Source organism: Andrena cerasifolii, chromosome 11, assembly GCF_050908995.1.
Source record: "Andrena cerasifolii isolate SP2316 chromosome 11, iyAndCera1_principal, whole genome shotgun sequence".
Lineage (NCBI taxonomy): Eukaryota > Metazoa > Arthropoda > Insecta > Hymenoptera > Andrenidae > Andrena > Andrena cerasifolii.
The window spans coordinates 9,761,156-9,784,156 of NC_135128.1; the positions used below are offsets into that span (position 1 = coordinate 9,761,156).

Consider the following 23,001-nt stretch of genomic DNA (forward strand, 5'->3'; position numbering starts at 1 on the left):
TAAATGTAGGTAAATAATGGAAATAGTCGCGAGAGGAGATTTTTGTAAATTGAAACTTGCATAATGAGAGTCTAATTTCGTGAAACTTATGACAAAATAATGAAAAAATAATTAAATAATTGTCTCAGGAGATTAAAGTTCCATGTGAGACACAATATTTTTGTGTCTAACAAAATTTATAATTTAGCGGTGAAAGAATCATAGTATATTAATCTCGAATGTGGAAAATGGTAAAAACGGAAGTTTTAGGTAACGTGTATTGACAATTTGGGATAACAGCAGTTTATTAGACATTGATATACAGTGGATAATAAGGTCAATTAGGTTGATAGGTGGTGCTTGTCATACAGCAAGATCACGACACGTGAGGAAAATTTCGCTACATCACCGCGTCTCTTTTCACCACAGTCCATTTCGTCTCGCTCTGTTTGTCATCAGGTGAGTCCTTATTCTTGCGCACACGTGTACATACATATACATATTTATACATACAATTATTCTCTCGCCTATGCATATATAAATGTACCCCTTCCGCTTTTTTTTAATTACGTACAATGTATAAGGATAACGTTCGAAGATTGTTCGAGGCTTTCCCTCTAACCGTTTAACACTCTCATTATTTGGAAGACTTTTGACTTTGTTGTTGCTCTCCTCGCTCCCTTTATCAACTTAGACTAATAAGTAACGATAATGAGGCCGGGGTACACGAACCCCGGGCCTGTTCGATAAATCACAAGGAAAGAAATGGACCAATGTGAATTACGCTTGTGCCAATTTCGTCGGTGCTCCAACTAATTTCGCAATGAAAATGACGAACGAGTGTACGTGCGCATACACAGATAACAAAAGGTGCGGGCATGAATTAGAAAGGGTGCGTGTGACGTTAATAATTTAAAAAGGTGCATGGTGCATAGTGCATTAATAATTTAAAAAGGTGCATAGTGCATTAATAATTTAAAAAGGTGCATGGTGCATTAATAATTTAAAAAAGTGCATGGTGCATTAATAATTTGAAAAGGTGCATGGTGCATTAATAACTTAAAAAGGTGCATGGTGCATTGATAATTTGAAAATGTGCAAACTAGAGGAAATAAATGGGCGCAACGATACATTAAATTGTGCAGTGAGTAACAATAACATACAGTAGCGAACAATATACAATAACAACGTCGTAAGAATTAAATACAACGCTTCTGTGTGTCAATCCGTATTAAATTCTTACAACCGCGATAATAGATCTGAAATGGGCACAAGAACAATATACGATACCGTTTCTCAACAACGGCACGAATACGGCGACCGTGTATTTGTTACATTTACGCTCAAGAATAACACTTGGTACCCCAAAAAATTACGGATTTAAGGGCTCAGAATCTCTACGCAGATAGGGCCGTTATACGTTTCCGTTGCCTGTACAAATATATCACTCTTTCCTACGGGACATCTCGCGAACAGACCTGTGCGACAGTGCCATTTATTCTCCTTCTAATTTCGATGGGACACGAATGAAGTCGAGGTAAAGCGAGCCATTGTGTCTGTGGAGTCAACGACTGCGGATAAACGGATCTATAACGCCGATAAAATTGTGGACAATTAACAACGGTTCAATAGAGTGTCTCTTGCAGGTATCGGTATCGTGGTCAGATGAGCCTCTCCGTTTCTTCACCTTTCAAAAATACACATCTCGCCTCCAGCCTATTGTCTAACGCGCACCCCCCGCACAGTATCCGCGGCTTGCCGCGAATCCGTGCCGCGCCTGGATCGATATCATTAACATTCGGCCTTAATCACACGCAACAGGAATAATCGATTGTGCTCTACGAATCCGTGTAATCTCGGCGCCAGCCCCCACTTCCTAATCTGAGTGTCTCCGTTTTCTGCTCCTCTCTGTTCGTTCGTTTTGAGTATCAGCGAAATAACATCCATCAACGACGGCTCGGTAAAGGTTGAGGAGAAAAGAAATACGGTAAATTCGTAGATTTACAATAGATACACTCTTACAATTTACACCTAGAGATATTTTGTATTTACTTACGGCTTAGACTCGAGTTCTTTGTTTAAATCTCGACGGCTAGTGAATCGAAATCTACAGAGTCGTTCGGTTCTCGTGTGTTTTGTCGAACTGATTGAAATTTCGTCGTCGTCTCTTTACGGGGCGAAAATATCGTAAATTCGTTCTAAAAACAATACCTCTTTCTTTTTTTTCTCTCTCTCTCTCGATTTTCAAATGGAAAATGAGTCGACGTGTGAGAACTGACAGGCTAGTAACACAGTCGTCCTAATAGTATCGTTATAATACGAAAACTAATCCTTAAGGAGACGATACCGCGTGATCGGGTCAATTACAGTGAGTGTACAAATGTAATCGACGAACTAAATGACAACCGTTCGCACGAATACTTGAAAAAGCATGTACTTTCATGGGTTTGTGTTTTGTATTTTAAAATCTCAACACTAAATATATATATATATATATATTTATATATTTATATATTTGTATATATAATATACGTTTTCCTCTTTATATATTTATACCTTTTTTTTTAAATACATTTATACCTTTTTTTTTTAAAGTTTTCTATATATTTATTAAATATTTACTCTCCGTTCGGTGGAATTCTCTCAACATTAAATAATAACGTACGTACATTTGTATATAACCAGACCATTCTTCGTTCCCTTTCTTCTATATCCTCGCAAACGATCAATAAGTAACAAATTATCATTTAGTCTCTCAACAAAGTAACGCGCGGCATTAACTGTTTAACCCCTAGGCGGAAAAATTAACTAATATCGTTACCTTATCGCGTGATCCACGAAGTTGCATCGTTCCCAAGTAAAAATATTTTGTACCTATATCATCGTTCAGTGATCCGCCGCAGCGCGTGCAACGATCATGGAACGCGAATAATGACTTTCGAATTCGAGAGATTCAAGCTTGATTTTATTGTCGATGTGAATCTTAATTAAGTTCTGATTTCATGGGGCTGAGATCGATCTCGACTCTATTTTGTTTCCTTCTTTATGCGCGCCTGCAGTTTGAACGTTTCAGGCGAAACCGAGCACTACCCTCTCTGGCATCGATGCGGAACGTATCTCGATCGACAAATTAAGATCAACTGGAACTGAACTCGACCTATCAAAGCGCGCCTACGTTGCTATTGCTTCGGTTTACTGCGTCGACACACGCCATTCTATCTTTCTCCTTCTTTCTAGTGATACGTACAGCACTGAGGAATGGAATCTAGTAACATTTACGGCCGGAAGCGTCGCTAGAGTTTGTAACTCGACTCGTTCGTTTTCTCGGATATGCTGTGTGCATTGCTTAAGACTACAGACCTTACGCGCTATGAGTATCCTTCGAGCTTCGTTAGCTGCTTTTTTTATTATTTTGTATTACGTTGAAGAAGCGTTTAGTCGTACTACGAACGATGATTTGCTGACCAACTGTCTCCCTTTGTTAGTTTCTGGCTCGATTGCTTGTGGGATGGACAGATGAAACTTGAAACTACCAATTATTTTAAAACTTTAACCACCTATCAGAAATAGAAGTGTAGAGATTTCAGGGATGAGAAAGAAAAATATTCCCTTCATCGCCCATCCAAAGGAGCTCTGAAATCTTCGAACCCAAGTTAGACACATCAAGCAGAATTTGTTTAAGATTATGTCTCTTCAATCAGCTTCGTTCAGAGTCAATGTATGGCTACTGACTTGACGATTGAAGTGCTCTTTGTAGATTATTGCAAAGAAGACGTATTGCTTTCGATTCTCAACAATGGGGGAGAGTCGGTGCCAAGCGCCTTAAGCTAGTTAGCCATGATTGCGAATTCGACTTTGGCCTCCGGATTTTGTACACGTAATGAAACGCGACGCGGCTCTACTGTTCACCGATGAGCATCTAAGTACCAGCAGGAGTGAGTTTCGATACGCCGCGTCGCGATTATGCAGTTCATTAGAGCAGGCAGGTTTCTTACAGATCGTGGCCTAACCGGTCCATCTCGGCCAGCAGAAAATCGACATCGGATTCCGTCACCGCGGCGCTCGAGATGATGTTCCTGAAGAAGTTGGGCCGCCGGTCGTCCGGCTGGTAGCCGACCATCAGTGTTCCAGCTTGCATCATTCGGGCCTTCAGAATGGGGCAAATCTGCCAACACATACATGTTTCCCACTTTTGATATCGTTTCACTGAAATAGAGTGTCTATTCGTTGAACAAGCGGAGAGAAAAGGAGTAAGTGTCCTGCGTACTTCTAGGCGTGAGAGATTTTAATTAACGATGGCTACTGATAATGTAAATGTGACTATTTGCCTTCACTTCGTTATTCTCTGTTTCGGGGAGAGTTCGAAGGATCGCTAGGACTTCGTCGCGCAAAAGTGTAGTAGGTGAAACAAAAGGAATCTCACATCAGCTATAATCTTGATCCTTTCCGGGCCATGTGGCATGTTTCGCACGCGTGTGGGCAAGTACCAGAAGCAGACGTTCACCATTTCAGGCTCCAGTATCAAGTAATACTTGTCGGGCATTTGCTTGATCCGCCTGACCATGTGCTCCGAGACCTCCATCAGTCGATCCATGTGTTTCTCGAACCCTTCTGTACCCTGCAACGAAATGAAAGGAACCCTCGTAACTCCAAGTGATATTTCGAAGTCGCAAGATTGCAAACCACTATGCTTCATTAATATCTAAGTTACAGGTAGCTCTGTCAATTTATCCTATGAAATTCTCTGATTGCTCCGAGAGAAGCAGCAACAGTAAATGACGGGAGGAACTCATTCGATCGTATGCTTGAAATTCGTCGAGCATGTGAACGAAAGATAACGATTGCCGCTTCAAAAGGAACGTCAATCTTCGTTATTCCCGTCTATCCCATTCAATTCCAACGGCCGTTTACCTTAGCCCGCCATTGCAGCCAGAGCTTGAAGATGTCATTGTGACGTCCGCATTGAATCACCTTATCGCCGGTGTCGTACTTCACGTCGTAGAGCTTGTCCGTCATGAACAAATACTCGGCGGACATTTGGTTGCAGCTGATCAGCAGCCCCTGCAGGCATAAAGCGTCCCGATGCATTTCGAGCCGGGGGGGGGGGGGGGGAGAGACTATCGTTCATGGTTCTTTTTCAATCCCAGACCCCGTAGACACAATGCGGTGTTTCGAGGAAGTTTCTGATTGACAGGCGCGAAAAGGAACAAACGGACGCGTCCCGGTCGATATGGAACCTCAACTCATGCGCAGGAAGAGGGAAACTGAGGGATATTGAATTTACAAAATGGCGACTGGAGACACCCCGCCATCCGCCATTCTGTCCCAACTCCGCGACTCCCTCCTGCCCCTCGCTGTAAAAGTTAATTAGAAGCTTGAAACTAAAACACTGACTGGCTACGACCCTCCGTTCCGCCGTGGCGTCAGGATAACGAAATTATTTCAAGATCCACCCCCGTCCCCGTGGAATTTGCAAGCTCGATTTCCTATACAGCAAGGCTTTCTACAACTGTCGTGATTTTACACCGGGAATGTTTTCCTGCGATGGAATAACGATATCAGGAGCGACGAAAGAATGGGCGAATCTCCCCCGTGAACGGTCCGCGGCAGCCGGTGCACGGAATTTTAATATCCGAAGGGGAAGTTCTCCGGCAGCAATAACCACGTGGGGGGATAAACCCTCGAGCAGCGAGCCGTCGTCGTACGGTCGGCAACATATGTTATCTCTTAGTTTAATTAAATTCCTGCAGTGCCGCGTTCCGACGCGTACCCCTCGGAATGCAGCTACTGTTGCGTCGTCACCCTTGCAGGAGCATGGAATTCCTCCCGCGGTCCAGGATCTCGAGCTGTCGATTCGCTCGACACGCGAGGATCCTCGCGGATATAACTCCTGGGATAATGTCGCCTCGTAACGAGGTGGTAAATGAAAATTTTCGGGGACTTACGTCTTCCTTGAAGTGGATCGTCGAGCACTGGAGCAAGGCTCCCATCAGCTTGTGCGGGTTCCAGGTCACGGAGTCAGCCCTGTGAACATTTAGGAATCACCATTGACTTAAGTCCCGCAATTGCTGCGGAAGAAATATTATAAAGTTATGGGGAACGTGTTTTGAATGTTGCAGGAAGATATGTTTAATTGAACCACCAGACAGTTTGTCGATTTCAGCATTGCGAAGGATGTTTATCTGTATACTTTGGCGCTTGGAAGAGATTTTATTAGCAACCTGTCGAAACAGACACGTCGAGTTGACTGAAAAAGGCGAACGACCTCAGCTGGCCATCAAACGTTTAGCCACTCCCATGGGGACCAATAGGGGATAAAATATGAGTTATCTTCCCTCCGTACCGCGGGGGTCCATCAATTCGAGAGAAGAGCTATTAATACAGCCACGGGATTGGATTTAACCCTCTGCTCCTCGGAGACACACCCTCGCGGTAAAAACTCCTAACCCTTCTTAATACTCGCTGGCGCGAAATGCGAGGAGCTGTGTACTACTTGACACCAATTTGCGATGCAGCCTGGACATTCAACAAGTGATGGCACCATTGTTAAAACAACTGTGTACTAAGAACATTGCTTTTAGAAATATTTAGCGATCCTCGCCGAAATTATTGCGTTCAGACATTCCTGGTACTTTTAATCTGCATAATTTCTAACCTCCAGAGAAAATAATTAATTGTTAGTGATCAGTGTGGAATGATCTTTGTTTCATTGTATATTTGAGCTATATTTCACATTATTCGAGGCATTTAATTTCCCAGTGGCGTGGGCCAGAGCAAACAGAACTCGAGTAGATTCAGACTGGCGTGAACCGGCAGACTACCGTAGCGAGCCGCCTGCTTCATGACATGCGTTATCGATACTTGGCAAGTGACACATATATCGCGACACTGTCCCTCGTGTCTGTTGGCTGTGCTGCCGATGATGCGAGGGTACTTGAAACAGCCAGGGAAAGAGATTCACGTCGGGGACAGCCGTTGGCCATTAGTCACTCTTCTGCATCCTCTTCAGCGTGTGTACATTATCCTGTTGCTGCGTTCACGAGCACCTTCAACAGCTCGTATCACCAAACTTGAGTTTCATATACTCAGCAAAATCTACCATTCTGCATATTATTTTACCCAACAGAATTAATTCCCTTCGATTTATCAGATATGATTTAATCGAAGGAATGGTTGTTTCATCGTGCAATTTTAGGAAATTGAATGAGAGCCTCCGATACTTGCCCTGATTTTCTATTAGTTAAAAAAGCCAGTCTTAAGGGCACGCATAATGCCTGTACATAAAGCTGAAGTGATTAATGCGATTCACAGCTGGGGTTGGCGCGTGTGGCACCCCTCTGTTCACTCTTAAATTCGTCCTAGGTGCCAACCCCAAAAGCCGCGCAATATATATTACGAGGGTTGCTAATTATCCTCACCCCCGTCGGGGTACCGTAAGTACATACCCCGAAGAGAAAAATACCTTTAAAGCGTTCACTTTGCGTCAGTGGTTCACGGTAGAAGATCGATGAGACTCGGTTGAAAGCATCTCACTAAATCCACACCGAAACTTACCCCATTTTCTAAAAACCCTCTCACCTTCTAATATCCCTTCCCCAGCTCCACTGCAAGTACCACGTACACGCTAATAAATGGCACTATCTTCAACGCATTAATTAAACCCGTGATCGTTGAGCATGACTTTCAGGACTCGAAAGACTGTTGGCAAATCGAGCTCGATTTGCGAAAGCGCGTGCAGGGGTAGAATGCATGGTGCGTCAAAGGAGGACTCCAGACCGTGCTTCCCGCTACAATAGCGCGCGAGCTGGAAGAGGAGGACCCGCTAACATTCAGCTTCACTTCCGACTGCAGACCTTGCCCGTTCCTGCGCTGGGGGCGGCGGGGGTGCCTTTTATGCGTGATCATTTCTGACTTTGTCGCGACGACGAGATCACGGTCTCCTCCTCTCTCGCTCCTTCTCCGCGGTGTTCGCGCGCCTTGCTCGAAGGAGCAGGGACGAGGCCGGCGGGGAGGGCGGAGGGAGGACAGACAACGAGAGAATGAGGGAGGCAGTTCCCTTTGTACGAGTTTAATCCAGCATTGTCGAGGCACGGCCTTTTATTTCAGGCCCGCGGAAGGCACGATGCGGCAGCGGCGGCGCGTCGATATATAAGAGGAGAGTTCTGTTCTGCAAATGCGCTCCAGGGAACTGATCCAGCTGTTGCTCGTCCTTCGGACTTTTCGTTTGCCATTTTAATCAAGGGCTACAGGAAGGAAGTCCTCGCCGCGGTACAGTCACAGCAAGAACCTGCGATCGCGCGGAAAGCGACGGTGGAAAAGAAACGTCCCGGCTGGAAGGATGTTAAGGATGTTCATAATCTCGCCTGGACCTTGTCACGTTCAACCTATATCGCGCAAACCCTGATTATCTTAACTACCTCCACTTTTCTGCTCTTCCTTTATTTTTCACTCTATTCTTCACACTCGACGCGCCTCCGCTGAACCACTGCAATCGTCGATATTACTTGTGACGTACAGTGAAATGCATAGCGTTCATCAGCACCAAAGGATTCATTAGCAGAGACAAAGGTTACTTCATTTTTCTGGTTTCCGATGTTCAGAACGATTGTTAATACGTCGCGTGGCGGGGACACTCTGGATAAATTCCGCGAGGCGGAAGATCAGTGGCGACCGAGTCGATATCGAGTATAGAGGACCTCCGCGGGAAAATCATTTCCGTGGGAGGCCTCGTGCCACATTTTTTTTCGGGTCAGGGACTGTCTGTCGCTGAATGGAGGGAGCAGATGCGCCCCGATGCAAATCGCGGATTAATCTCGCCAACCCCATCTGAGCTACGGCCCGATCAGGCCTACCCCTGACCCCTATCCCAGCTCGAGGGGTCGGACATCGGCGTTTCTGCGGACGTAGACGCGAAAGCTCGCATGTGTCGGGGACAGGAGTCACTCCTTTCACTCCGAACCCCTCGATTTCCACGGGATTACGACACTGTCTACGGATAGCCCGCAGGTATCGTCTTTCCGCGTCGTTTGGCTCGCTCATGGGAATCCAGTTGCACCACCGGTAATAAGTATTTAATCCCGCTCGGAGAACTGAATTTTCTAGATCCTTATTTCTAACAAAATTCTACGAAGCCACTAAATTCTCTAGAAACGAGAATTTCACTTATTTCCACCAGATAAAAGTCGAGTGTGACAGGAGCGAAAGATTGCATTGAAATATGATTATTCTTAAGCAAAGAAAATTTATGAGATTGTTCTTTCTGTAACGACACTGCGCGAGAAGCATGCACCGATCGAATGCCTCGGTTCATTCTCATGCAAAGTAATTTTCCAAGCACCTCGGAAAAGGCAGGATATCGATTTTGCCTTTTATAAGCACCCACGTTAAGGCTCCTGCCTTCCGCGTTCGTGTGTGTGTCTTTTCCTGAGTGACTCCATCAAACTAAGCCTCAATAAACTATAAAGTACGGGGATTAAGGCACCCCTGCGGAGGACACATGTGGAGGTGTCTCTGGTCGATCGGAAGGAGACGTGTCAGCGTTGAAGTTAGAGGAATTTTGAGGGTGGAACTACTTCGTGCTCTGGTCGGATAGTTTTAGGAGATATTTTATTCGTCGCACTCACCGTTCGATGCCCGTCAGTCTGGGATGTCTGTATTTCCTCGAGAGAAGCAGTCCACCACCCCAAGCCGCCTGCAACAAGAGCCACGCGTGAAGTGAGAAAAATAGGACCACCCTTAAAGACTTTCTAAGCGTTGACTCTGAAATCCCAGATTTTCCGAATTTCGCTCTCGATTTACCCCCCGGGAAACCGTCCCCAGTCGAATGCATGGCGATTCGCACATTTATTATTAACGCTAAGGCTCTTACGCGTTTGGCATTTATCGTCGGGACGCTGAACTGATTTGAATAAGCTGTCAGGCTAAGTGGAAATCTCTGTTGTCCCTTTCTAGCTTCGAAACAGGTTCATCCCCTCGTTATTCTATATTTAATTGCTCGATACTTGTGCATATGCAAATATGTCTTACAAGCGAGTTATTCTTGTTCCACGGGTCATCATTGTGGATTTATTTGCGCCAGGGGCTAGATTAATAAATTTCACTCACGTCGATGTGCAGCCACAGCTTGTGTCTCTGGCAAATGTCAGCAATTTCGGGGATAGGATCGAACGCGCCGATGACAGTGGTTCCAGCGGTGGCGTTCACGAAGAAGGGGATGTGTCCTTTCGCCTTTCGTTCCATAATCAGTTCCTCCAGCCTCGACGGGATCATGCGACCTCGCTCGTCGCTAGGAACCATCACGCAGTTGTCCGTTCCCAGTCCGCAGACAGAGGCGCACGATTTCACGGAGTAGTGGCACTGCCGAGCAACAAAACGCGATAATCACAGCATTAATTGAAATTTCCGAAACCCTAACAAAAGCACGAACTGCTGAATATACTAGTTTCCCATATTCACCCGCATTTATCCAGAAAAAAGATAAATTTTCCCCTGGAAACAACTATGTATACAGTTCTGTAAGTAGAAAAGTTTACAGAAGCTTCAGGTATTCAGAATTCTATCTCTATTCGCAGAAGGAAGAAATCTGTGTAAAATTCAAACAATTTAAAGTGAAAGAAATCGTTCAACGCGTTGCAAAGAGCAATAGAAGTCTGTCCATCGCGTGGCAGACGAGGGAAGTCGCTGTAAGTGGAACAAGACGTACCTGGTCAGACGTGAACATAACCAGCTGCCCACCGACGGCGGAGAGGCCTCGTTCCTTGTAGGTCGGGAACATCTTGTGTCTGGCGGCCAGGAAAGCGTAAAGGTTGCTGATGGATCCTCCTGGAGCAAGGATGGAATCGCCGCCGTTCCAGCCAATGAGTTCCCTCATCTTCTGCAGCACCACGTGTTCCATCAGAATGAACACGGGAGCGATCTCGTAAGTGAACATATTCGTGTTCGCCGTCGCCGTCAGCCACTCGCCAGCCATCGAGACGAGATCAAGACCGCAGGATAATTGATTGAAGAAACGTGGGTGGCCTGGAAGCGATCGTTAACAAAGATCCTCCGTAAAATGGAAACCGTGAATCTCAGTTAATCGCAATGGAATCGTTAGAATTTGTTGATGCTTCGAGATTAAACCCCTTTACCGTGGCCGTATAATTATCCAACCACCCTGAGGGGAGGGATTGAAATTAATTATTCCGACTATAAATCAAGACCACCGCGGTAATTTCGCTTGGCACTGTCGTGATTGTTGAAGGACGGATTGTAATGACGGGGTAATTAATAAAGTTGACGTGGCACGTGTCGAAAAATTATGACGCTGCTGGAGGCTCAGACGCCGAGGATGGACGTTAAAGGCACGGGAAGAGAGCTTTAAGCTGCTGGCTGAGTACGTTGTCATCTGCTCTGCTGAACATCGCGCTAGGATCAGGGTTAATGCTTCTGTTCGATGGGAGCCTGCCTCCTGATGCTACTGGGGGAACAAGTGCCGGGATTCTGCTGTTTCTCATATGTGCAGTACGTCGTTCTGTCGATCAGGATTTTCATCTTGCCCTTACAGCGTGCGAATAATTCCGTTCCAACCCACTGTTTCAATTAGGAAGATTGTAACACATGTAAAAGCTTCCATTTCGATTCCCCATTAGGATCGGGTAATTTCATTTATCAAGGATGATTCATTCCTCTCGAAGTCTTCTCGAGATTTTATAATATTCATTCTTATAGAGTTTCGCGAAGTTTCCATACGATCCGGCAATATTTCCTGGCCCCGTGTGTGTGCCACGTTGGCCCGAAATTTATGTTTCCATGATATAGGATTTTTACACAGACCCATTCAGCGCACCCTTCAAACCCATATCCTATCATTCTCTAAAATAACGTAGATCCCCTGATCCCGAGAATTGATGGATTCACTCCATTGAATATCCGGCCACTGAAAGACTTTTTCCCTCGGGTGCTCGATAACCTCCGCAACCTTTGATAACCGCAGGAAGTGTCCTCGAAAACTGCACTATTCTTTCGCCGAGAGACTGTCCTTCCAACACGCGTTTCTCTTCCCTGATGCCCAAGTGGGAAACACGAATGGGAATTTCGGCGCGGTGCCTGGACATTTTAATCCACCGGTATTACGTAGTGATTGACGTATGACGCCAGTCTTTCAGGGGGTAAATGCTCCCCCTTGGCCCATCTGGTTCCCCAGCTTCAGGATTTTCCGTGTGGCGAAGTCGAGTTAGTGTTCAGTACTCAGGAAAGTAATCCCTGTATCTTAAGTTTCATGCAAAAAGGGATCTAATCAACTATTAGAGATTAATCTCTTATCCCTATTTCCGAATTTACAGCTTCTTGTCCTCGAAGTAGCCTAAGAAAAGTGGTTTAACTGGCAAACTAGCGTCTGCAGTCACACTTTCTTTACTCTCTGTGAAGCCTCTAGGATTCCATTCACGGCATTCCTCAACCAGACGCTGAAATCTCCGGAGACCACGAGTGTATACTCGTACACAAGAGTCCACCCCAAACGCGATATCAGACAGCGGTATCTGAGCCGTTTGTCGCGCTGTTATTCGCAATTATCTTGGTCCGTGGATCGTGGCACGCGTCCGGTTTGGGGTGTGCGAGAAGACGCGCCGTCCCCCTTTTTCCCTTGCTCCCTTTCCTCACTCCGTCTCTCCATTTTTCCGGGAGTATCGGGGTCGTGGTTCAGCCAAGGGCGGAGGAGGGTCGATGGTCCGAAGCGCCCGCATTTTGCGCGTCACACGCGTCGCTGCGCGACTAGATTGTTTGCAGAGGCTCTCAAACTGGCGCGGTAGGCAGGGAGGACAAACTGTTCCAGCGAGTCGCCGCGAGTTAAGTCGATTATGCACCACGCAAATTGGGGTAGCGCTAAACGGACTGTGAATTAAAAAGAAGCTACGTGAAACTTGTCTTTCGAGGCGAATAGAGGAAGCTCAGTTTGTTCTCTAGTGAACAAATGCGCGTTACACAGTAGCTTGGAACTTTGGCAGGGAAAGCCTGCACACAATTGTGATCAGAGTTCGAAAGCTTGTTGTCTTTTGAACGGACCAACATTTTCCTCCATTCAATCTGTAAAGCAGCTTTGGAAGTTTCAGGGGTGGACGTAAGGCAGAGCACTGGGTCGGTGTTTGTTTTGCAGAAAGATAGAAGATACAAAGTGCATCACGGGGGTCGAGATTAGCTCGGCTGGTTGGCGTATTATGCAGATTTGAGGGTATGTTAATTCTGGACGGAGCTGCAGAGATTTTCAGCACCGGATCCCCTTAGACTCTTTTCCATCACCGCCAAGTAATGGTAAAATAGAGTCTCAGCTGTTAAACTAATGAATCACTGGGCACTTCTACTCCACAGACAATCTCTCCTATTGCATTTTTAATCCCAACTTCGTTGTACCATTTCAACTCAATACGAACCATCATACGCACCATTTTCATTCTCTAGAAATGTTTGATACGATTTTTCTGCTATTTAGCTTCTAATAACTTCAGTGGCCTTCTACGTCCGATACAATAGATTCCACGATTTGTTTCTCCCACTGAATTGCCCTTACGAGCGATTACAACGTCAGAGGGGGGTATCATTTGCCGACTAATTTCCCCTTTTCCTCCGGAGTGGAAAAGAGAAAGGGACCAAGTTCCAGCTCGAAGAACCTGCTCGGCGCAGGCGATGGCAATATATTACCGGGATCAGGATTTGTATGAAGAGAAGTGTGTAACCCCAGCTTAACGCTAATGCCGCGTAATCAATCATATCGCTCGCGAGAAAGAAAAACATTCGGAATGTAACGTCGGCGGTCTTGAACCTGATGGACTTGAGCGTGATTAAAGAAAACGATTCGTCTTGCCAAGCCGAAGAAACTCTAGAATCATAGGTACCTTATTTCATCTGTTACTTGAAAGTTTTATGAAATGCCACACCTTCTCTCGCATTGGTTCCCTAAATATTTAGATAGCCACGGCTTCTGCCCGTGTAAATTCCATTATTCTCCGGATAATACCGCCGGCATGACGGAGCAACTTCCACGTCCCCGTGACGAAACGATTTCTGCATTCCACGGGCAGCTATCGATACCAATTTAAATTCCTCTGGTGGGTGTACTCGATGGTTTCGTGCCGAAACTTCGCGAAGGGTTCGCCCTATGGCGCGCACGGTTCCCTGCCCCGTCGCTTCGCCCCTATTTACTATTTCCCTCGACCCCACCCAGGGGGGGAAATCGTGTAGAAATGGCTCTTAATTACACCGATCCTATTGAATTCACCAGCCTGCGCAGCGGTGCCACGTGCGCTAACGCTACAACGCTGTTTTTTTTCGGCGGGCACAGTTTGCATTGTTCTTTTTTGCATCGCTCCTCGGATTCCCGCTGATTTGCAGAAAAAGCTACCAAAACAACCCTTCCTCTGCACGAACCTACGAAGATCGATGAATCGATGGGCTGGCTTCGATTGCAATCGCAGTCGAGTTTATTTAGGGGAAGAATCTGGAATTCCAGTACTTGTAAAAATAAAATGGTAAAGGGTTTAAAACGGTCAAGGGCGATAGAATTATTTAACAATTTGGGATTAAAGCTTGTGCGTGCATTCCGTTGCAGCGAATTAAAAGCGAAAGAAGAATAATTCTCCGCTGTCGTGCGCGTGCCAAGTTCGACACACCCCATTGAACATTTTCCTCGAATTGAGCGCAAGTTTTCCAGGTCGAGTGATCTGGAGCATCTATTTCCAATATCGAAGCACTTCTCCCCAAATGTAGACAATACTTTGGAAAGATTTTAAGCCACTCGCGTCCCCAATCTCCGCGTCTTTTCCGCTCGAAGAATCTTTGCGCCGACAATGTGCCTTCTTCCATCAACAGAGATCAATCACGAACGTCGATACGTCGGCTGCAACCAGCGATCAATCAAGATCTTTCCCGGCGATATTAATTTCCCTGCATAATCTCCGCCACTTACTCAAGCCTACTCCACCCTCCAGTATTTCACTCATAAACGACCATCGATGTTCTAAGTATTCATCTTCCTTAACAGCCTTCGATATTTCTGCTTTTTTATCCTGTCATATTTCACTCAGACATCGTCAACGTTCTTATCAACCAGCCCCTAGGAATATTCTCCAGCGTATCTGTAATCAATTGCTCCCCCCGCGGAGGGAGGGAGACAGTTCTTTTCACGGTGTCGAGGCTGGTCAGATCGACGATACTTGGAGGGTGGCCGCGAAGCTCGTGACGTATAATCTAATAACGACTTTTTGTCGGTGCGCATATATCGTGCACGCGGCCTCGGATAAAGAGGGGGTGTGCCCCACCCCCGTGCCTCTGCATCGACGCCAAACAAGCCTGATTTCTGGCCTAAGTTCGGTTAGCCCTCTTCCATTGTGCATTAGCATCTATTCAAGCCGGTAATCGAATCCTACCGAGATAGCGAACTTTCGCGGGGGATTTGCGGTTGACTCCTGGCGTTCCGTCGATGGAGAAGCTAGATACTCGTAGACGACCACGACTAGATAAACATCTGTGCGCAAAATTTCGAGGAACGGTGGAATCTCTCGCGGTCCGCGAAATTAACTGCGAGTAGAGAGACTTAATGAGGTTAATTTCGAGAAGTAAATGGCCCAAAGTTTGTTCCCAAAGCAGAATTACGTAATTTAGAGGTTTGGTAGCTTTAGTTAATCTTGAGGGAGTATTATGGGGTTTAAAAGTGAACCTATTGGTGTTTCCATTATTACTGCTGAAATTAAAAATTCGTTTGTCTGAATATTGTGGAAGAAGTGTACCATTTATGTGGTGCACTTTAGGGGACGTATCTCTGGACGTTTGCAGGCGATGCATCCAGATATCTCTCGGTTTTTTGTGGCCACCAGCCCCTCGCTCATTTATCACGTGCGCGAGGGCAACGTGTATATTTTGGGGGTTGGCGCTAACGGAAAGGCTGAAAGTGTCTCTTGTCACCTTATCTACGCCCTCGAGTGCGGGTATGCTAAATTGAATATGAAATTATGTGGCTTATCGCTCTGGTGGGTGCAAGGAAACGCGATAGGGCAGTGGTAAACAAGTCTGGAGAGCATCCCCAAATTTTCTTCATTTTTCTACCGGTCACGTTTCACAAGTAACGCGATGGAGAACAATCGAAAAGTATAATGACTTAATCAGTGAGGCGCAAGTGTGATTCATTTTTATAAACCGATATAATTTTAATGCCGACATGAAACTCACCGGTTTTCACTTGGTACTTCAAAGTGGTGGAACAGTCGATGAGCAGCTGCTGGAGGGTCAGACCAGAGTCAGGGATTTCAAGATCCAGCAGACGCATCATCTCGGAGGGATGATGGAAATCGAGAATCTTGGCATTCCGATCGTTCGTCGACTTGACGAAATCCAGCAGGATATCCACCACCTTCATCAGGAATTCTTTAGTCGCGGGGAAACCTTCGACATTGTTCGGCAGGATATCTGGGAGCAAGAACATGAACGCTCGAGGAGTGTTGTAGATGAATAATAATTTTCCCCCTATTAGAAGCTTGAGTTTCGATTTCTATTTTAATATCCCCGAAAACGTGGGAGTCAGAGAAGAATTCTCTTTGATAAGAATGTTACGATAGAATAGTGTTTATCGCCACTTCATTCACAATTTGTTGCATAAATATTGTACCAACTCCCACAGGTTTCAAGGATACTAGAGTAGCAAGAGTCACTGAATCGTTCTGCACCATATGTAAGTCGATTTGCATCTACAATATTTAAAAAAAAAACACAATCCAACGTTAGCTTAATAAATGGTACCCATATTCGCATAAACTACGGCTGTGGCATGGATTAAATCAAATCTAGCTAATGCAATCGCAAGGATCTCTAATGGTAATTGTCTACGGTGACTCTCTAATTGTTATAATCAAGTGAAATCTCTTCTACAATGGCGACATCGATCGATTCGATACCGTTTTATCAAGCGTCACTTTGCACGACACTCCCGCCGTATCGACCTACCGTCGGCTCTCCGACGTCCTCGCAGAAAACGTAAATTATTAGAATGATTTCACCTCATCAAACAATTGAAAGTATAGACCTATATCGACACACTCTCACTTGTTTGGTGGGATGACACCATCTGACTTCGTTGTCCTCTTCTTTCGGTACTTCATCGTCGCTGGTCTTCACATATGCCATCGCTGACTCGATTTATTCTTCGAAATAGTGGCGCGCGTTCGTAAAATAGATCTACCGTACACAGTTACAGTCATGCACAGTCGAGCAGGCAGATAATAATCCATTCCGATGGTGAAAGGCTAATTTAAAATACTTTTGTGGGGCTAGCGCGGAGGGTGTAATTTGTCTCCGAGTGAAATATACTTGAATACATTCTTATCCCATTCCGAGACAGCAATTTCGCGTGTGCTCCAGCAGAGGCAACATAAACCGCCCGGCAGTGGGACATTTCAATGTGCTCTCGGCAAATCCTTGGTAGATTGAACTGTCCTTCTGTTGCAGGGTAACCATAAAGTATCCCGCCGAATAAACCACCCTTCGTTTCCCGTTGCATTAAGGAGATCCCATGGATAAACAGAGAGACTACCCAGCAGCCGCGCTTTAACGTCATTACTTGCTTTTCCGAGCAAGCGTACTGAACAGAACTTTGAATCGCAACATGGAGACACCGTTCATTGGAAAGTTACATTTCCACAGATATTATATTTTATTGAAGAAATTCAGGTGCCTGACGAGGATGTTTTAAGGAAGAGCAGCGCAAAGCCCTCTGGAAGAGATAAGTGTGTCTTTCAATAATCACGAGGCGAATGAGAGTCGAATGGAAAAAGAAGGGAGCCGGAAACCTTATGGTGAATTGGCCTGAGCCTATGGTTAGACAAGGGAAATCCCCAGCTTCCAGGGGCTCTGCTGTGGCTAATCCAGCTCTATCAATCTAACGTCCGAAGGCCGACAGACTCTCCTTCTTTCGGGGTTTATAGCACTCCTGACGGAAACGAGTCCCACCAACGATAAATACCTCGAGTCTGTCTAATCGACGATCGCAGCAACCACAGTCTAACTTATTTTTAGCGCTGATAAGCGGCAGGTCGTGTACAGATGCAGTTTTGTTGCAACTGGCTGAGTTACAGTTCCGAGCTTAATCTAGGTGGAACTGGCGAGTCGTTTGGCACCAGATGCGTAGCACCCTCTATTCTCGTGGCTTTAATCAAAGCACCTTCTAGGGGCTGTTACACGCGGCAATTAGTTCTGGCGATTTATAAGCAGGATTAGGGGGTTAATTTATAGCAGCGAGTTGGAAGAAACACTGTGTGGTTGCTTGGATTTCTTTATGAAATTTTGTGGCCTCGATATCGAGAGATGCGACTTGTATTGAAAATCAGAACTGGAACCCTTAAGAATACTTTATTCTATCTAGGTTTTATTGAAGGTCTTGTGCAAAGTTAGATTACAGAAGGGATGGCTGAATTCGTTTTATACGAAGGATGCTTTAAATTCGATTTTTAAGCCACGAAGTAGAACTTATCGCTCTCTAACACTTGCCAAACGGTAAACAGGGCAGTGACAACAAAACCCTTCCACCCTTTCTGTGGCGTGTAATCTGTCCTCAGCCACTCGTCGCCTGCGAGCCTCTTCGGGTTGATTCTAAATCCTCTATTATTATGCACCCCTCCGAACCTCGCGAAATCAGGACAATATTGTGACTCCTTGATTTAATTCTCGGGAAGCCAGAGCTGCTTTTGGATTTGAAGGGTACCTGGGAAGTTTTTGATCCAGCCGCTAATTTGTATGTATTCTCGGTGAATGCGAAAGCTGGAGAATAATGTGCAAGTAGTTGCGCCGCGTGTGTGGTCGGACGCGTTGAAGTGGGCAGTTGGTAGCCTTTATTCCACGTAATGCGATGTATTATGACCGATACAATTCATCACTGTCAATACAATTTTACAAGCACAAAGGAAGAAGCAGTGGAACACGACGCAAGTGGTGTTAGATGGTGTGTGGTCAGACATTGTAAAGGGACCGATAAAAACACTCTTTCTTAGCATTGTGGTATAATTAATATTGTTGGCTGTTCAAGTGCACACGAGTGAAATTAATAGATTATTAAACAGACTTGATAAAGACAGTGGAATATGTAATAGTGCGAGTAGTCGAGGATAGTACGTGGCCAGACACTGGGAAGTGACCAAGCTCGAGAGATTAGTTCTTCACAGTGGAATAGGTCAATTACTGGTACTCCTTAGAATGTAAGTAAATAGTGAAATTGAAGTATATATATTAATCATTTTTTATACCCAAAGTAGTAGTAGAAAATATGTAGTCAGACACTGGAAAAACAATTCAGCTATCGGCATATAATAAATCAGTTACCATATCGATTTCGTTAATTGCAAACAGTGAAATTAATGCGGACTAATCAGATTTAACATAAATAATCTAATAAAGTGTTCAAAAGTGCAGTTCAATCGAGGAAATGTGGCATATGCTTGATTAATATCACTTCTTTCGATGTCAATCGTCAGGCGACGATTCTAATTCATGCCACATGACTTCGCTCGAGAAGCTTTTTAGTTAAATGCATGCTTCGACACCAAGCCTACTCCTAGGTCGATACTGCGAGCGAACTTACCCGAATACTTCAAGTTACAGTGCTCCCTGGAGAGCGCGTACGTGTTCTCGGAGCTCATTAGTCTGGTGGGTGAGTGCGTCCGGGCGAAATTCTGAAATTCACAACGATTATCTGTCTTTCGAGTGAACTCCGTTGCTCGTTGATAGTGGCATTCACCATAGTCTATAACTGGCATACGCTAGAGATCTAACGTCGATAATAAACGTCATTAAAGTTCGTCGGATCTGAGAAAGTAACCTGTCGACGGAAGCAAGTGTAACGAAGCTTTCGAAAGGAAGCCTTTCTTCAACGGCAAAGTGGGCGATAAGGTTGAACGGAACAGAACGAAACGGAAGGTAGAAATGATAGTCAGCTACCGTTGATAATCGTGACAAAAGGATTACAAAATGAAGAGACGCGATGAATGTGACGTGCAGCGAGATGAGAACGCCTTACATATAAGTATTCCTTGATCGCTGTGATTTTAGTGCCGATCATTTGCACATTGTCCATGTCTCTGCTTGTGCCCCTCGCCTCAGTCCCTACAACAATCAACAACAGTGTCCGCTTCAGTGTCGAGCACGAACTATCGCGCTGCTGTTTTATAATTTTTGTTTTTTTTTTAAGTTTCGTTCTCTCCGAGCGAGCCTCAGAATAAATTGCGCAAAACTGCCAAGCGAGAATGTACCACGCCGATAGGAGCACGGCAGGCCGAGCGACCAAAGAAACATGGACAGAGAGCATTCTTTATTGTGCCAGAAGGAAAAGGCCTAACAAGCATTCCCTTGTACTGGAAAGAAAGCGAAACTGATTACGTGGATTGTCGTTTGCTCTCTGAACCGATCGACTGGTCCTTGGAGCGTGGGAGGCAAGCGAGGAATCACCCTGAAGAGATCAGGCACTACGGTTATGCTATAATAACGAATGCTTGGTAATTAGAAGAATTTTGAATGAAGATATAGAGGTGGGGATCGCGGAACTTGAATAAAGTGCTTAAGTATCGAAAAGGGAGGAATGTGGAGGAGTTATGTGGTTCACTCTGCACAGTAAAGATTTGTAAGAAATGCTTGTAGCGAAAGAAGAGAAGTGGCGCGTAGGTATCGGCAACTCGAGAGTTAAAAAAAAATCTGAAACTTTGCAGAAATGTAGCTCAAGCGATGCTAATAAAGAAACTGTTTTTTAATTCGGAAATTAAGAGTTCTAAGGGTGAGAACAATCCCTCGAAACAATTGTGAGTTTTTAGATTATCGCGAATATCTACGAAACTGTAAAATATATAAAAAAAGAAGTTAAATTCAAAGTTCTATGGTTTTATATGACCTATAAAGCGGCTATAAAGAATTTGCGAAGAACATTATTTTTTCCCAAAATTTACCGACGCTACTCTTAATTTTTTGAGGTTTCATTTTTTAATGATACTCGAGTAGATAGCCTTTTAATTGCTCTTTACAACCGCGCATATGTGTCTGACCGAAGCATTTTTTACAAAATTGGTCGACGCGTGTGACAGAATTTCTACTTTTTAGTGACAAAAACAGGAAGAGTAATGTACCTCGCGTCTAAATTCCAGATAGCTCGATAGCGCAGAATGAAGTGCACGAGTTGCCGAACTACCTTTACGAATAGATAAAATGTAGCGAGAATGAATAGTGCGTGAAAGCGTAACAGTGCTTTGAGCCAAGAGATGAGAGTACTTTCAAAGAAATTCTTTTGCACAGCATAAGTCGTCAATGAATACTACGATACATTGCTCAAAATAATCAAAAGATCACCCAATACGATATCCAGCGAATTCAACACCGAAACTGGTCCCAAATCTTAAACGCTCAACAAAGCTACCCCTTCACCCTCTTAAATCTGGTCCTCTCCAACTACCCCCGTAGCCAATCCCCCAATTATTTTAAACACAGCATCCACCACAATTCCCCAGCCACCCCGTCGCGAAAAGTACCTCCTTCAAGACTCTCTGACCCAGTCCAAAGCCCGGACATGTACGCGACAAATGTTTCGATACACCAAGTACGTAACGAGAGAGAGAGTAGTAAAACGGGATGCAACAAAAGAGTACCATTCCGCAGGAAACACTCACCAAATCTCTCTCTGTCTCTCGCCTTCCCTCCAAAGGGTACCGCCGGATGATCGACGTGGAACACGCGAACGGGGGATGAAGCTGCCCAAGCGATAGGAGGACTTAAGGATGGATCGTCGACAGACTGGAGAAGCGGCGACGGGCTTCGGGGTGGTTTCCAAGGGACTGCTTCCAGCCGAAAACGCCTGGACGACTCTCGAGCCTCGGCCTGACTCGGCCTGCGTCGAGTCTGCCTGACCCAGTTTCTCCTCGCACAACCCACGCAGCCACCCCCGTCGCGTCCAGGTGGCGGGGGTGGTTTCACGTGGGCGGAGCGTTGGGCCAGCGTTAACAGAGGGGTGCACGCTGCCTCGAGCACGAGGGTTTGCTCAAGTAGGCGTGCACCTTTTCCACCAATCCACGCGCGGACGTGCACCCTGACGTCAGAGGGTGGATGACGTATCGCTCGTCGCTCACCCTTATCTCTGTCCTCTAGCCTGGAGATACGCGGACGGGCCTCCGTGTGCGGTTCTCGCGTCGGATGCCACCGCCGTTCCCTTTTATATGTTTACGAATGTACTCTGACTCGGAACCGATGGGAACCCGGGGGGCTACTTAGCCGCGAAATCTCTGGCACGCCTGGCCGTTAGTCGAGATACAAACCGGCGGAAACCGTGAAGGGTTGGAGGCTTTGGCGCATCGGTTATTTCCTAGCGCTTTTCAGAGGGCCGCGGTATTGACAGCGTATGAAATTATCTTTGGCTGATGGGAGGACGAGGAGAGGTTCATCTGAGAGGCCTCCTGCTGTCGGCGCAACAAATGGGAGGTTGAGCGTGCCATTAAGTAGAACTTTCCGACGCTTTGGCAGCATTCGGGGTTCGACGATGTAGCTCGAGCAGGGCAACTGTGGAAAATCTCTGGCAGAAAGGAGATTGTACACTTGAGCGGTCTAACTAGGACTGGGTGGAGGAAGCCTGGAAGGAAAATAGCTTAGGGCTTTAGTGGTCTCATATCACGAGAGATTCAAGTTTACTTCTTCCTTAGGGGGAGGGTTTTATTACCCTTTAATGAAGCCTGATAAGAATTCCAAGAGCCGACCCTCGTTTCGCAGCGGAGCGAGGAATCAACAGATGCACCCTGGTACATCAACATCAGGGATCGCTGGCTAACGGCTCTCCTCGAGCAGAAAAACAAGCAGCGAACGAAGGGAAGTACCGAGGCGAGGGAAAAAATCCAATTGCTGGTTTCTTTCGTGGAAAATGTCGCGACGCATGCGTGCATGGGTTGCGTGACGGGGGTTGAGGACAGAGAGAGAGAGAGGACAGAGGCACGGAGGAGAGTGACAAGCGGAAGAAGAGGAAGAAACAGAGGCAGACAA

At 45.7% G+C, this 23,001-nt stretch overlaps 1 protein-coding gene across 2 annotated transcripts; it reads right to left on the bottom strand.

Annotated features, from left to right (window-relative positions):
* Positions 1–266: 266 nt before the first annotated feature.
* Gad1 (glutamate decarboxylase) lies at positions 267–22,288 on the bottom strand. Of its 2 annotated transcripts, XM_076823090.1 has the most exons (11): positions 21,645–22,288; positions 20,012–20,097; positions 19,577–19,667; positions 16,180–16,416; positions 10,682–10,998; positions 10,084–10,335; positions 9,603–9,670; positions 5,925–6,003; positions 4,891–5,040; positions 4,403–4,597; positions 267–4,144 (listed from the first exon to the last, which is right to left on the bottom strand). In XM_076823090.1, the coding sequence occupies exons 2-11, from the start codon at positions 20,066–20,068 to the stop codon at positions 3,971–3,973; spliced, it is 1,620 nt and encodes a 539-aa protein (XP_076679205.1). In that variant the 5' UTR covers positions 20,069–20,097; positions 21,645–22,288; the 3' UTR covers positions 267–3,970. The 2 variants fall into 2 exon arrangements, with proteins under 2 accessions (XP_076679205.1, XP_076679206.1); XM_076823091.1 differs by lacking the exon at positions 20,012–20,097 and having other exon boundaries at positions 21,645–22,272.
* Positions 22,289–23,001: the final 713 nt, after the last annotated feature.